Here is a 14,575-nt window from a genome sequence, read left to right as displayed (position 1 = left end):
CCCACCCTCCCGAAATCGGAGAGGGTTCTTCAAGAAATCCATCCTCTGAACAAGCTCGGAGAGCCTCCGTCGAAGCTCCATATCGCTTCATCTCTTTAGAAGCCAAATTTCGCTACAACAATGACATCTCCAAGCGGCATATTGTTCACGGTAGAATGGTTCCTTCCCCTTTCCTTCAGGATAACTTCCCCACCATGTTAGCTAAGATCAAAGCTATAGGGTGGGAAGTTTTGTTCAATGTGGGAGAGCTCATCTATAAGAAATTAGTTCGTGAATTTTATGAAAATTTTGTTCCATCCTCTTCGTGGTTCTGTGGCCTACTCTACCATTAGGGGGATCATAATTCGGTTATCAGATCATACATTTTCTAAAGTTTTGGGTTGCCAATTTTATCTGGTCAATGCCTTCCCAAGGCATCATGGCCTTCGTAGTATGATTGGTTCGACTCACATGAGGCCTTGAAGTTAATCACTGGTGACCCCCATATTCCTGCTGTTGCAAGACCAAAATCTAAAGACCTCACTATTGAATTTGGCATCCTGCACCACATAATCACATATAACTTCTCGCCGCGAGTAGGCGGGTGAGACTGGGTGACTCTAGGTGATATTTTTTGCATGTATTGTCCATGGAATGGTAGGGGTAGTTATTATTCAACATATGAAGGAAAATTTGAAAAGACAAAGGGGGTGTCTACCGTACGACTGCTTGCTCACTACATTTTTTTATCACTTTGGTTTTATCCGCGCTAGCATGCCTAGTATTGGACCCTCTCCGGAAGATACTTACACTGAGGCTACCCTTTGGAGAATGCATTTTGAGAAGAATGAGGACACGAATACCTGGGTAAAAACCAATGAACCGGGTAGGACACTAGTGGACGAGGTGCAAACCGCCATGAAAGAGGATGAGGTGGCCGAGGAACCTTCAATTGATCCTGTCCTCGAGCACATGGATGGAATTCAATTGGCCTTTGCACAAATGAACTAAAGAAATCGTGTCCATTTTGATTCCATCGACCCTTAACTCGCCGCCATCCTTGACAAATTGGATCACCAGCCGTAGCAACCCCATATTTTTTTTTATCATGCAAAGGAAAAGAAGAATTCGTGATGTGAACTTTTTGAAGAAATTGTGCAAAATACTTTTTTATGATTGATTTTGGAAAACGAAATTTGTAGAAATTTATAAAGTTGCACAACCTTTTGTAAGATTCATTGTGCTTAACTTGTAAGGTAGTTATTGCTCTGATGATGCTTATATTGACCTAGTAATGTGTTTTGAAAAACTATGGAGCACTAACCGTTGGTTGATCCTTAATAGCTATCACTTAATTTAAATTGCTTGTATGAAATGTTTGGACTAATCATATTGAATTGCTTATGTTGAATGGACTAATCATACTAAACTGTTTGTGTTGAATGGAATATGGTGATATATTGAACTGCTTGTGTTGAATGAAATATTGTTGAAATATTGAATATTTTTAGGTTTGAATATATGGAAAAATGCTCTATTTATAGACGATATGCTGCCAAAATTTCTATTGATTTTTCCAAAAATAAAATTTGATAAAAGGGTCATAAAGTGCATACATTAAGGGGGAGGAACTGATAAAATCCTTTAAACATGTATGCATATCTCGAGGGGGAGCATTTTTAAGAAATTATTTTTCAAAAAGAATACAAATGGTTTGCCATCATAAAAAATGGGGAGATCGTTAGCCCTAGTGGCTAAGAGTTCTCTTTCCAGCTTATTTTGATGACAACAACTCATTAGTGGTTCTTAAGTATGCTAACATTTTTCCTTAAGTTCAGTTCAGATATATAGGACAGTTCCAAGGCAAGAATGAGGGTCATACATATATCGAACAAGCAAAAAGCAAATGACCATCAACAAAGTTCCATACATGATACATCCGGAGCTCAACCACCCAAACAAAGCATATATATATATATATATATATAAAACTCTACATTAACTATATTTTTGTGTGTGTGAAAGGTAGGATGTATGTTATAATTCTTGTGAATATGGTGTAGTCAAGACTATCTTGCAAGAGACAAGTAAATCACATAAGCATATAGTTCATAATGGGTTAGAACATGAATTTCGGGTTCACAAATGCATATCAAAGTCACTTAACTGCATAAGATGTCAAAATGACTTTCAAATGTATTTTATCAAACCAAGACATCTTATAATTGGTAAAAATTAATTATGGACAAGTTTGGACTTTAAATTGAACAAAAACCAATTTTGGACTTGTCCACATTCATTTAGGTCCTTATATAAAACAAAGGGACTCATCGACGTACACAGGGGATTCGTCGACTATGAGATCCCGAGACCACTTAAAATCTCAAAGCATACTTGTCGAAGAATACAAGGGATTTGGTGATGAAGGTACAGTGGTGGCTCGTCAACGTATACAAGAGAATCGTCGACGAAGAGAAACCTAGACCTATATGAATTCAGCAGAGAAGACTCGTTGACGAACACAGGGGATTTGTGGACGTATGCATGTGTACAACTCGTCGACGAGGTCGTGGAATCGTCAATGAGTGTCGGGCTGCAGACATCATTTAATGCACAGTAACGGCTAGTTTTGGGCTTGTCTTTTCTCCATTAATGCCCAATGGCTCTTCAGCGAGCTGCTCGTCCCTTTGCCCTTTACTATGGGTCTTGTGCATTCATTTCTAGTTTGTTGAGCACTTGGTTGTTAAACATATTAATTGAGCATTCATTTCTAAGTTTTGCTCATACTCTCTTGCTCTTTACTCTTGTCTTACATATCATTTACAAAGAGAGTAGTGGGAGGTTTGATTTATATTATCAGCTCAAGAAGGAGCACTTTGAAGTTGTATCTAGTTGTTTTGATTTGTTGTATTGAGGGGTTCTTTGTGAGCCTTTGTAAGGTGACTTTTGGTGAGCATTTTGTTGTAGCTCTTGGTGAGCATTTGGATTGTAAAAGTTTCTCCATCTTGAAGGAGGATTGATTAGTAGATTTGCGGAATCCTTGAGTTGGTTTCAAGGCGTGGACGTAGGTTTGGTGCCGAACCACGTTAATATTACCGTGTTAAACTCTTCTCACCCTTCCTCTTTTACATTGCTTGCTTGTCATTATTTACTTTGAGTCTAAATTGTGATATATAATACCTTGTATCTTGTCAAGATAATTTTGTGACTGTACAAAAAGTTATATATCTACTAAAGACGTCTATTCACCCCCCTCTAGATGCACACTCGGCCTGACAATCAGTATTTAAACATTTGAGATTTGGATAAAATTTATGTAAATAACTCCCTTCTCACAAGTACAAAATCAACCCTTTGCTCTAAAATTTAAACTAGCCAACTAAGGTTTTTTCATATTTTACTTGAGGCGAGGTTGAAAAAAATATTAGATATACTGAATGTATATATTGAGACAAATATGATTTTATCATATACCTTCATTTTGATCAAATTAAGTAATTATAATTATTTTGATGAAATTCTATTAGTTCTGATGTATACACGTAATCAATAATTCCTTGATCAAGTTGTAAGTAAAGCAGAAAGATCCATTCAAATTGGGAAAAAAACCCTTTTAAAAAAAATTAAAATCAAGTTCTTTGAAATAATCCTTTGCAAGTCATCTAACTAGTACAGATATGGATAATGTTTAGTATTAGTTAAAAGTTTGAATTTTGAAATTTATTTAAATGATAGAATTAGAATAAAGAGAAAATTCTGTCTTATAAATTAATTGGATGTTGAATAAGAGTCAAATATTATTGGCTACCCAAAAGTAATGCTAGAGTACATGAAAAATCAAAATTAGAAGACATTTATTTATAATACCTTTCAATATTTTTGAAAATGCGATATTTATGACATTTATCATCATTCTCGTACTTATTTTGAGGTCAAAATTTAATATTAATAGTAATATTATTTTTTTATATCTTAGAACTCAAACTTGGACAAACCTTTCGAACACCCTAGGTTGTGGAGGACATAATTTTATTGTATTATTATAATATAAGGTTGAAAATTTGAGATTATATTGCTTCCATTAGCTAGACTATTATGTATTCGATTTTTTTTAACAAAAAAATTATGATCATTAAATTATAGGATTAGGCATGGTTCAGTTAGTCAAACCATATTCTTGAAACATTGATCAAACTAAAATTTTGGTTCGTTATTAAATATAAACCAGAATAGAACTGTTAAATGATTAATTATAGTTTGATTAACTGATCTTTAAATCAAAATATCAATGATTAAGTTCGTTAACCTTATATATTAGAGGGGTATTCAGATTATTTTACATTTTTTTGGGTAATAGTTGAGAGCTTTTGTTAACCTTAAAGAGGATATTATTGTCATTTAAAAAGCTTAATTAAAAGAATTTTAATAAAAAAGCTCTATTCACACTCAAAAAAATATTATTAAATATTTTATGATATATTTTTAATGTATCAAATGAGAATTTAGTTCTTAATTTTTTCAATGAAATAAAATTCATGTTTTTGTTTAAATCTTTCTACTTAAATGTGACGTATAATAAAATTGTCATTTAATATATGATTAAGCGAGTAAACAGTTCCCTATAATTTTATAAAATATATATTAATATATATTTATATCATACTGATGTCAATTTGACCATCGGGTTGCTCTGTCGATCCGGTCGGTCCGAACCGTGAGTAAAACTATCATGCCATTCTAACAAGTAAAAACGACGTTGTTTTGTTACAGTCCGTTTTGTTCAGTACTTCTGTTGGTGCTTCATCTTCTTCGTGTTCTGGGACTGCATCCATGGAAGATGAAGGGTGGGTTATGGTGCCACGTCCCACAGAGAAGTACTGGTGGAAAGCCACTTCAGTGGAAACAGAAAAAACCTGCAAGCCGCTCAAAGTTAGGTTTTCTGCCCCGGCAAATCACTGGACCGACGCCGTTCCAATCGGTAATGGCCGCCTTGGAGCCATGGTGTGGGGCGGCGTCGCGTCCGAGATCCTCCAGCTCAATGGTTCCTTCCTTCTTCAATACTCTCCACTTCTGTTAACTATATCTTTTCTTCTTTTGTAAAAATTTTCTCGAAGGTATAGATTGAACTGTTTCAAAAATTATTTTCTTTTGCTTCATTTTCTCAGAATCCTAACGGGATGCATAAATGAGACATAGTGATCTAAATATGTTCAATTGACATGCGAGTAAAACTCGTATCTTTTGAATTCTTTTGTAGATGATACTCTATGGACGGGCACTCCGGGGAACTATACTGACCCAGATGCTCCAAAGGCGCTGCCAGAGGTCAGAAAACTTGTCGATAATGGCCAATATGCAGATGCTACTGCAGCGGCGGCCAAGTTGTTGGGAAATCGTGCTGATGTATGCTGCACTTTACCTTTATTTCATTGGTTTTAATTCCACAATGTTAGTGGAATCTTATGGATATATAGAGTAAAGGTTTATCCTAGCATATTGCACAAAATCTTTTGTAAAAGTAAAGTATAATCTTCTCACTGTGAAATTTATAATTGGGATTTCCCCAATGAGCAGTTATGAATTACACAGAAAATACCTCGATATAAACATCTTTTTGTGTTTAGTAATTCATCAACATATTGCAGTTCAGATAGAAAATAAAAATTGGGGCTCGTATAAGGGTCTTTGCAACAGATTTTTCTGTAGAATCCATACTGCTTCATTTATTTCATTTCTATGGTTGATTTGCCAATTAATGGTCCGAATCCTTTAGTTTAGTACTAAAATATAAAGCATTATTTTTTCTGTACAGCTATCTTTTAGCTCGCATTAAATTCATTTATCATTGAAATTCATAAGCTTCTATGGAAATGCCAGAGGATTCATTCTACAAAGAGAACTTCAAATTCTGTTATTCTGGGAATTATATTCTGATGATTCTACTGTGATGTTGAAGGTTTACCAGCTTCTGGGCGATATAAGGCTAGAATTTGATTATTCCGATGCTGGTTATAGAGAAGAAACATATAAAAGAGAGCTAGATTTAGATACTGCGACAGTAATAGTAAAATATTCCGTGGGTGATGTGGAGTTCACAAGGGAACATTTTGCCTCAAATCCCGACCAAGTGATTGTTACCAAAATTTCTGGAAGCAAACCCGGATCTGTGTCCTTTACAGTATATCTCGACAGCAAGTTAAATCACCATTCACGAGTAAACAGAAATGCTCGGATTGTTTTGGAGGGAAGTTGTCCTGGTAAAAGGGTCTCAGGGAAAATGAATGTAAATGATAATCCAAAAGGAATCCAGTTTTCTGCAGTTCTTGATGTGCTGATAAGTGACAGCAGGGGCGAAATATATGTTCTGGATGAGAAGAAGTTGAAGATTGAAGGTTCAGATTGGGCTATTTTGCTTCTGGCAGCATCATCTTCATTTGATGGGCCTTTCACTAACCCATCAGATTCTAAAAAGGATCCTACTTCAGAGTCCCTTAGCAGATTAAATATAATAAAAAATTTTTCATATTCTGATCTGTATGCTCATCATTTGGATGACTATCAGGAACTCTTTCATCGAGTTTCATTGCAGCTTTCTAAAAGCTCCAAGAGCATTAAAAGAGATGGGTCTTTGGAGATGAAGAGATTTATGTCCTCTATGGAGGGTTTATTTTCTGAAGGAAGTGAAGATGACACAATTCCAACTGCAGAAAGAGTGAAATCATTTCAAACTAATGAAGATCCTTCCTTGGTGGAGCTTTTATTCCAGTATGGTCGATATTTGCTTATTTCTTGTTCACGGCCTGGGACCCAGGTGGCAAACTTGCAGGGGATATGGAACAAGGATACTGAGCCGATGTGGGAGTATGTTCTGACTTAATTTGGTTTTTCCTTATCTTAAACTCTGTTTTTTTCCTTCCACCTGAATTTATATTACTTTCACCTCTAGCAGTTCCCACATCACACTCCCTTCTGTTGAACTCTCTGTTTTCTCACAAGGGAGTCAAACATTTGACTTTTGACAAATGATGCTTTCAAGTTTCAAATTTCAAGGTGATGTTTTGAATCTGATAATTATTATCATTATGTTGAAGAGATAGGAGGTTATAGAACCATGAATTATCTTCCTATTTGTCCTCAGTTGAGCTCTATCAAAGAACTTCTAATTCTATTGGCCACACACTTGTTGAAATGTGACATCTAGCCATTGAGGTGGACAATTTCAATTTTCAAAGCATTTAAATCACATGTGGAGAAAAGAATTAAATAACCACACAATATCACTTTAACAGGGTCCTTGCTACCAATAAATAAATAAATGAATAAATAAAAAGAAGAGGAAAAGAAATAGAAGCTATCAGGTGGTTAATCCTGACTTTATTTTGATGCTGGCATAGCATGTTATGGTAACACGTAGTCCCTGGCAATCTTCATGCTGTCATAATAATATGCGTGGTTTTATAGAGAATTTATACATGAATTCTTAACTGAGTTTATACTCTTTAAAAGATAAAAGAATTTGGTGAGAACAAAGATAGGGCCGAGGTTAAAAGCATTGTAGACCCAAAAAGGAAAAAACATAAAGCAATCAGTTAAGGAATGGGGCTGCGCTTTAATGAACCATTGAGACAAAGTGGATATTTTTCCACAAAATGGATAAACCTGGATTCCAGATGAGCATTCTGGTTTCTGAAAGTTGGGTTTGAACTTGTTGGAATTAAATTCTCCTTGTCTATGGTTGAATGATGCATAATTTATTCAAACTTTGGGGGCCATTTTGTCTTGATCTACAATATTTTGAGCTTTGGTTTGTCTTGGGGCTGCATATTTTATTTAAAACAGCTTGTTAAATATGAATATTGGCAGTAAAATTCTGTAATATTTATTAGACCATTTCAAAAGTATTCTGGGAAGAACTTTTTGATTCCTTTTTTTTTTTAATTCCTCTTCTTTTTCTACGTTTTTCCTGGGTATCTGAAGATTTTCTTGTTCTTGTGCCTTCCTCATGGTACACTTATTTTTCTGTTTTTTGAATAAAAGGTTTTGAAAGTTATGTTTCAACATAGTGGTGGGGCAGTGAGAGAAAAAGAGTGAAATGAGCCATGCACGCCTCTTTCTAATTATTGGATAACAATTCTAATTCATATTATGACTAAACTGCTTCCTGTTGATTATTGCACATCAAGACATGTATTAACAAAGTTTTGTAGTAGCTTTTATTTTTAGTATCATTTGCATTGAAATCTTATCTGGGCTTTATATGATTTTTTTTTTCTTTTCAGTGGTTCTCCCCACTTGAATATTAATCTTCAAATGAATTATTGGCCTTCTCTTCCTTGTAACCTAAGCGAGTGCCAGGAGCCCTTGTTTGACTATATAGCCTCTTTGTCAGTCAATGGGAGTAAAACTGCAGAAGTAAGGGTCTTTTCTCACTTTCTAATTTACATTTTGAAGCTCGTCTGAACTGTTTAACCATATTTATTATTGTCTATGCATTTCATTTAAGTGATCGAAGTATTATTTCCATAGGATTTAAAATGAAGTTCCCCAAAAGAGAAACTAGTAATGGTTAAAAAATGCAGCATGTCTGCCTTCAAAGTTTGAGAATAAGTTTTTAGATTCATTACTGATGTTCCTTTGTCAAACGAGAGAGGTAACCTTGTACCAAGGACCCCCTACACTTTAAGTTGATGACTCTGTGCTTTCACCATCATGCTTTTTATTTTGGGGCTGTATATGATACCTATGCTCCCAAAGGGGGAGATGTAAGAAAAATTACCAACTAGGCCCTGAGCCCTTATATTTAGTTATTTTCTAAAATCTCCCTTTGGGGGAGAAGGATGGATTGATAGTGTGGCCGATTTGGAAGATATAATTGGAGGATATGTGTCGTTAGATTCCATTTGTATACTTGGTGGAATTTGGCATACCTTAACTGAACCCTTTGCATGGGCCGACTGCGCACTTGTGTGGTTTGGAGAGGCTTACTTGTCTTAAACACTTGTATGATAAAGCATTGTGAGACACTGAGACCTAAGATCAGTTTGGTTTCTGTAGAAGTTTTGCTCCTTGGTGCTTTTTTTTTTTTTGCTGTCTCTGAGCTAGAAAATATTTCCTTGACCTTCTATACTTCCTCCTCTTATTTACAATTTACAGGTGAACTATGAAACAAGAGGTTGGGTCGTACATCATGTGTCTGATATATGGTCCAAAACTGATCCCTACCGAGGTGAGGTCGTGTGGGCCTTGTGGCCAATGGGTGGAGCATGGCTTTGTACTCATCTATGGGAGCATTATGCATACATGATGGACAAAGTAAGACTTCAAGTCATCCATAAAATTTTCTTTCCTATATTCAATTTATTATTTCGAAAAATATTTTTCTCTTAAGTGGAGGATTATATAGGATTTCACTCTCAGACCTCCTTCTCATCCGTTAATGCTTGCATCCTCTATATTACCGCGACTGTTGGCACAGAGTTGGTCGATGCTTATTCCTTAGATACTACCATTGTTTCCACTCTGGGAAGGGAAGTATAAAAAATTTGGATTGGATGGGAATGAATGAAGAAATACTATTGGAGTATTCTTCGAGATCTGCAAGAACAAGAAACAAACAGGTGCAGATCTTATGAAATTTTTTAATCTCATGGCAAATGTAGCCCAACAACTTTCAGCATGAGGGTGCCCCTGCATAACATTTAAGTGGGTGGGGGTGCAAAAATTGTTGCTTAACTGGTTTATGTGATAAATGCAAAAACACACATCTAAAATTTGACATAACATTTTTTGGAAATCCTAATACAATCCAAAGATGAAATAAAGGGATACTAAAAAATAAAAGAAAAAAAAAACAATAGACTGTAGTAGTGGGAGTAAGATGAAGCCGGATATCTAAAATTTTGATAATGTTCTTCAAAATTCTTTGCAATAATTGGCATCTTTGCTTATCTATGGCCTATCATTATGGTTATCATTGTCTCTGTTGCGGGAGAAAATGATATTTTGCAAAGAAAATGGGTAACAGAGGGGGGCAGTTGACACTTATGCTGCATTTGGGAGCATGGGTTTTGGGCTTTGAATTTGGGTTTGGATGGATTTAGACAAAACTTAATGCAGTTTTGTATTGCATTTTACCCAAATATGCTCAAATCCAAATCCAAGGCCTCTTCCAAACATAAGGTTATAATCCCACTATTTATGACAATGAAATGGCCCCAGGGAATCTTCCCTGGTGCATGAAGCTACTGCTAAAGGTGGATTAGGGAAGACAGATATATGCAGCCCTATATGTGGCAGAGAAGCTGTTTCTGTGATTTTCAATTACTCAAATCGTACCTAGTTAGTTGGGTAATCTTCCCTGCTAAATCTACATAATTAATTGTTTAAGTTGGGTAAGCTTGCTTCAACTGGAATAGGGTCAGAACATATAAAGCCAGGTTTTGTATAGGCTTGGTGCCTTGGTGCTTGAGAGTTCTTAACTCTAAATTTGGGATGGGATGCATATAAATATTACAAGCATTGTGCTGTAAAAGCAGAAAATTTCTACAAAATTTTTATAATCCTCAGTATGGCACTTTATCATGGGTAGTCAATTGCTTAAACTTTGGAAGTTCTTTTAGAAGTAGAACCCATAACCTAACACATGAAATGCTACATCATGGAGTATGGATTTGGAGTATGTATACATTTTCCTTTTAACAACTTAGGTAGTTTGCCTTGGCTTCTATTTTGACAGAATCAGAACATATCATGTACATGATAGGTTCAAGCCAGTTTCTGATGAGATCCCGAAATCCAATTGGGATTTGTTGAAGGTTGACCTTAAAGTGATTAAATTTTTTCCTTCTAAGCCTTGGTTTTAAATCGCGGTAGCGGGTAGCGTAACGTAACGGTAACGGGTGTAACGGGAAGCGTGAGTAGCGGATGTTACATAACAGGAAGCGGGTGTAATGGCTGTGAATTTTTTTCAAGCACACACAACCTTGTGCATATTAGCGTATTTGCATGTTTTAAGCTTTTAACCCTTAGAAAGGGTTTTAGTATATTTTGGACCCTTTAGTTCGACTAACTAAGTTATTTGGTAAGGACAAGAAGTTTATATTTGTTTTAAACTACCATTGATAGAAAAATTACGTGTGTGTGCATATTTATACTTCTCATTTTTCTTATCTGTGATAAATTGTTTTGTGTGCTAAAGTAATTAATAAAACAAAATACATTATACACTCCATTAATTTATTAGACACATAAGACATACGAATAAGACAAATATAAAATAACTAGAAAAGAAGAAGGTTGAAGTTGAAAAATATAGAACATAAATATCAAATTACTAATATTATCAAAATAAAATATTTTCCTAACAAGTTAGTATTTTCAAATTGTTAATTAATGCATCTCTTGTGAGTATTTAAAGAAATAGTAAATTTTGTATCATTGTCAATCTTGGTATAATATTTTCCCCCCTTTTGCCGCATGGTATATTGAGAATGATTTATGAAAGAGAGGGAAAAAGTGAGAAGAAAAAGTGAAAAATAAAATAAATTTTTTGGCTTAATAGTCCTATAGCGGTTACATAACGGCTGCTACGGTCGTGATTTTTCTTCCCACTGATTTCACGGTGTGTAACGGTATCAGTAACCCAAAAAACTATTACGTAACGGCGTTACGTAATGGTTGCAGCCGTTATTAAAAACCATGTTCTAAGCTTTCCTTATTGCATTCCTTATTCTCACCTGCCAATTGAAATATAAATTTTTTTAAAAAAAAAGTAAAATATTTCCACCTTGGTTTTCTGAGGTTAAGGATTCCTAGAAAATTTGGAGGTTTCTTAAGGCTGTTTGCAAGATATATATAGGCTTACTTGATGTAGTAAATTTCCCAAGTCTCCATCAAATAGGAGTAAAAGTCTGATGTAATTTTCTATGCAAAGTGCAAACCCTGGTTCTACTCTGGTTTCCTTCTAATTGCAGGCCATATTGTTAAGATCATGTAAATTTGGTTTCATGCATGCTATGATAATATGGTTGCAACCTATCAATTACCAGTGTTATCTAAGTTGAAGTGTTGACTTATGTTGTTCTGCTTTGGAGGATGTGATCATGTAGAACTTTGGGAGTTTTGGGTCTGAAAGTATGCAGGCACTTTTGAATTTCCATTTGGCATTAGATTCTTAATCATTACCTTTTTGCATGTGGAGACCAAATAATCTCTTCTTTGCCTTTTTTGGTATGCTTGTATTGATAATAGAGAAGGAACTGATTATAGTTCCTGCTCGGAATATGTTACTCAAAATATCTTAATTGATAAATAATTTCATTTATGTTGTGAATATGATTAGGGTTTCCTAGAAAATAAGGCATATCCCTTGTTGAAAGGATGTGCCTCCTTTCTATTGGACTGGTTGATTGAAGGCAATGGAGGATATTTGGAAACCAATCCATCAACTTCTCCAGAGCATATGTTTACTGCACCAGATGGTAGGCCTGCTAGTGTGAGCTACTCATCAACCATGGACATGGCGATTATAAGAGAGGTCTTTTCTGCATTTGTTTCTGCGGCTGAGGTATATCTTCTACTATGGAGGCATATAGCTCCTAAGTTCCTTTGTTTATTAACTTGAGCATTTTGCAGTTGGTGATTTTAACGAGTGGATTTCTACCTAGCAGGTTTTGGGAAAAAATGATGATGATTTTGTTCAAAATGTCTGTGTGGCTCAGTTGAAGCTTTATCCAACAAAAATTTCTGGAGATGGTTCCATTATGGAATGGGTATGTGAAATCATTATTTAAATTTTCATTGTTTGTCTGTGCTTCTACAAAGTTGATATCTTTCATTGAGGCAGCCAAAAATTGGTAGTTTTTCATTCTGAAGTAAACCCTTTGTTGTGGCAGGCACAAGACTTTGAAGACCCAGACGTGCATCACAGACATTTATCTCACTTATTTGGTCTATTTCCAGGGCACTCAATAACTATTGAGAAGACTCCTGATCTTTGTAAGGCTGCGGAATATACACTCCATAAAAGAGGTTTGCATGTGAAAGCATACTAGGTTGATTATTTCAGTCATGCAATGCACATCAGGTTTAGGGGCGCCTAGACACCAAATTGAATTCAAATTATTCCACTTTATTGTCTGTACTATAGGACTATTTATCCTAGATTTTACTGACGCCATTTTTTGAATTAGATTGTTACAAATACTTTGGGATATTAGTTTGTTTAACAATTTCACTTCAGTGATCATCACACACTCGTGTTTACATTTCTATAACTTGAAACAGGAGAAGATGGTCCTGGATGGTCAACTACATGGAAAACTGCTTTATGGGCACGTCTACACAACAGTGAGCATGCATATAGGATGATCAAGAAATTGATCAACTTGGTAGATCCTGATCATGAGCAAGCATTCAAAGGAGGGCTTTACAGTAACTTGTTCACTGCACACCCTCCTTTCCAGATTGATGCCAACTTTGGGTAAGTAGCATTCTCATCCATAAATAAATGGAGACATGTCTCCACGGTCTATTTGTAATTGTATAAAAATGATATAAAACTGATCCTATTGTATGAACAGGAATTTTACACCTATCTTACTAATATTTGACCTAATTATATATTGTATTTGCTAGGGCTTCGAAAATAAACTTGAAGTTTGAGGGGTAGGATGCTCCTCCTATTTGTTTTTCACAGGATTATTTCTTTTTGAATGAGTTGTGTGGCGAAGTCTTCAAGTCAATCAATTTTAAGATGATTATGTTTAGAGAGAGAGAGAGAGAGAGCTTTATCCATTGATGAGAATGATCTGGTGCTTCTATATGACCTACTTAATGTGAATGTTGGGGAAATGAGGTTAAGCACGATGTAGCATTGCATTTTCTTCCTGCATTTCCCCCTCTTCATAATGCACTTTGCTTACACATTTATTGTTCATTCTAATGGCCATTGGGTTCCTGCATTGAAGTTCCTTTAAGGATGCCTATGATGTTTTGGGTTTGATTATGGATTAATTTACTTCTGCAATAGCTGGAGTTCTAACTTTATTTTTATTTTTTTGTCTTTTTATAATTTCTTATTATGATATAACACCATCATAAAGAAACATCAATCTTTTCTTTGTTGCTAATTTGCAATTGTTGGCGTCAGTTTTTCAGCGGCAGTTTCAGAAATGCTTGTCCAGAGCACCACAAAGGACCTGTACCTACTCCCTGCTCTTCCCCGGGATAAATGGGCGAACGGTTGCGTGAAAGGATTAAAGGCACGCGGCAGAGTGACAGTTAGCATCTGCTGGAATGAAGGTGATCTCCATGAGGTTGGTATTTGGTCAGAAGACCAAGACACCACTAAAATTTTACATTATGGTACAAAAACGGTTGCTGCAAAATTGTCTTCTGGGATTGTATACACCTTCAACAGTCAATTAAAATGCATCAACACGCACTCTCCCTCAGAAGCAGCTTTCTTTGAATGCTAATGAGCTAGCAAAGTTCTCATCACTGCGCTCTATCCATGTACAGAAATAAAATTAGAAGGACTATTTCTCCATCTCCATCTTTTTTTCTTCTTTGGTGCACTACTGGGCATTTTCAGTCG

The 14,575-nt window shown here is 35.5% G+C and overlaps 1 protein-coding gene across 1 annotated transcript; it reads left to right on the top strand.

The window, feature by feature from the left end:
* The first annotated feature begins 2,972 nt into the window (after positions 1-2,972).
* Positions 2,973-14,527, top strand: LOC131146138 (alpha-L-fucosidase 2-like). Its single transcript, XM_058095501.1, has 11 exons — positions 2,973-3,078; positions 4,750-5,020; positions 5,237-5,382; positions 5,936-6,840; positions 8,259-8,391; positions 9,133-9,291; positions 12,320-12,544; positions 12,648-12,749; positions 12,873-13,008; positions 13,264-13,459; positions 14,129-14,527. The coding sequence occupies exons 2-11, from the start codon at positions 4,810-4,812 to the stop codon at positions 14,454-14,456; spliced, it is 2,541 nt and encodes an 846-aa protein (XP_057951484.1). The 5' UTR covers positions 2,973-3,078; positions 4,750-4,809; the 3' UTR covers positions 14,457-14,527.
* The last annotated feature ends 48 nt before the right edge of the window (positions 14,528-14,575 follow it).

The sequence above is a fragment of the Malania oleifera genome, chromosome 13 (genome assembly GCF_029873635.1).
Source record: "Malania oleifera isolate guangnan ecotype guangnan chromosome 13, ASM2987363v1, whole genome shotgun sequence".
NCBI lineage: Eukaryota > Viridiplantae > Streptophyta > Magnoliopsida > Santalales > Ximeniaceae > Malania > Malania oleifera.
This window is presented reverse-complemented; position numbering and strand designations above follow the sequence as displayed.

Bases quoted from the DNA above. Each gene is read 5' to 3' on its own strand.
- LOC131146138 (XM_058095501.1), top strand. From the start codon at position 4,810: ATGGAAGATGAAGGGTGGGTTATGGTGCCACGTCCCACAGAGAAGTAC. The intron at 12,750-12,872 runs GTATGTGAAATC...TTGTTGTGGCAG, and splicing joins ATGGTTCCATTATGGAATGG to GCACAAGACTTTGAAGACCC. The intron at 13,009-13,263 runs GTTTGCATGTGA...AACTTGAAACAG, and splicing joins ATATACACTCCATAAAAGAG to GAGAAGATGGTCCTGGATGG.